Here is a 1,255-nt window from a genome sequence, read left to right as displayed (position 1 = left end):
AGTCATGGTACAGATACACGTTTGTACATCACACACTGCAGTATTAGCACACGTTTATATATCATAATAAAGTCTGACATACAGGATCAGTTGTGAAGTTGATATTTAGATAAATGAATGAACAGTATTTGACTCAAACTGATGAATGAAAACTCTTTATTGTCAAAGGGAAGCTGTCTGGACTGTTTGTTCCCACAAAGCAGAATCTGCCCGAATAACACCGTCCCAGACGTAAGATTCCTGACTGTAATCATATACATCATAATATAATATGAATAATTGATCATGTATTGGACTGTGAAAACAGAACAGTCCCACAAACTATTGTAAGAAGTTAATCATAAATGTTTTAGCAGTAGTTGAATTCTTTCCAAAGAAAAATACCTCAAATGTCCTACATAACAGGAGGCATTATGACAGGTCATTTTTATGATTATTATTATTATTATCATTTGTTAGTTGCATCAGCATTTAAATCTTTTGCTCGGACAGAAGCAAAGAAAAGTTTAAAAAAAACTCAGTTTCTTTGCAGATGACTTGATTTTATATTTAAGTGAAATTCAAGTAATCACCCCAAAGGTAAAATACATGGTTGTTGTTTTCTCTACAATATCTATAATATAATATTTATGATGTTTTAATCTCTTTACAGATGAACACTATATATAACTGTACAATAATTCAGCATTTTAAGAAACAGATAAAACACAAATTAAACCCAAACTAGGTGCATGTGATACTAAACTTCTGATGATTTCCATGTTGTCTGCAGAAATCCACGAGGAAGAAGAAGTGTATGTTAACTCGCATGTTTGAAGGAGATCGTCTGCTGACCATCGGCTGCAGAGCCTCATGCCTCCAGAAGAACATCGTACGTCCGTCCTGCTGTCAGACAGAAAAGTAAAGCACAAAGACAATAAGACAATAAGACATTGAACAGCTGTCCTCTGTGTCCAGGTGCGGAGGTGCTGTGGAGAGTTCTTCGGGGAGCACTGTGAGCCGTGTCCCGGGCCGAAGGGTCGGCCTTGCTTCGGTAACGGAGCGTGTTCGGACGGGACCAACGGGACCGGAGTCTGTCGGTGTGAAAGAGGTTTCAACGGGACCGCCTGTGAGACCTGCCAGAGCGGGAAATACGGAGTCCACTGTGATCAGGGTAGATATCATTATATATATTTATGTATGTATGTGTGTGTGTGTGTGTGTATATGTATGTATGTATATATGTATATGTATATATGTATATATATATATATAT

The 1,255-nt window shown here is 37.5% G+C and overlaps 1 protein-coding gene across 1 annotated transcript; it reads left to right on the top strand.

Annotated features, from left to right (window-relative positions):
* Window positions 1–14: 14 nt before the first annotated feature.
* Window positions 15–1,153, top strand: LOC116377546 (stabilin-2-like; the record flags this gene model as incomplete). The annotated part of the gene is made up of 3 exons (XM_031839193.1): window positions 15–231; window positions 773–871; window positions 958–1,153. Coding segments are annotated over exons 1-3 (385 nt in total), but the record flags the coding sequence as incomplete, so codon positions are not given.
* Between the last annotated feature and the right edge of the window lie 102 nt (window positions 1,154–1,255).

This window comes from Anarrhichthys ocellatus, unplaced genomic scaffold, assembly GCF_004355925.1.
Source record: "Anarrhichthys ocellatus isolate YVR2014 unplaced genomic scaffold, GSC_Weel_1.0 scaffold1385, whole genome shotgun sequence".
NCBI lineage: Eukaryota > Metazoa > Chordata > Actinopteri > Perciformes > Anarhichadidae > Anarrhichthys > Anarrhichthys ocellatus.
The sequence above is the reverse complement of the archived record's forward strand: the minus strand, read 5'-3'. Positions and strand labels throughout refer to the sequence as shown.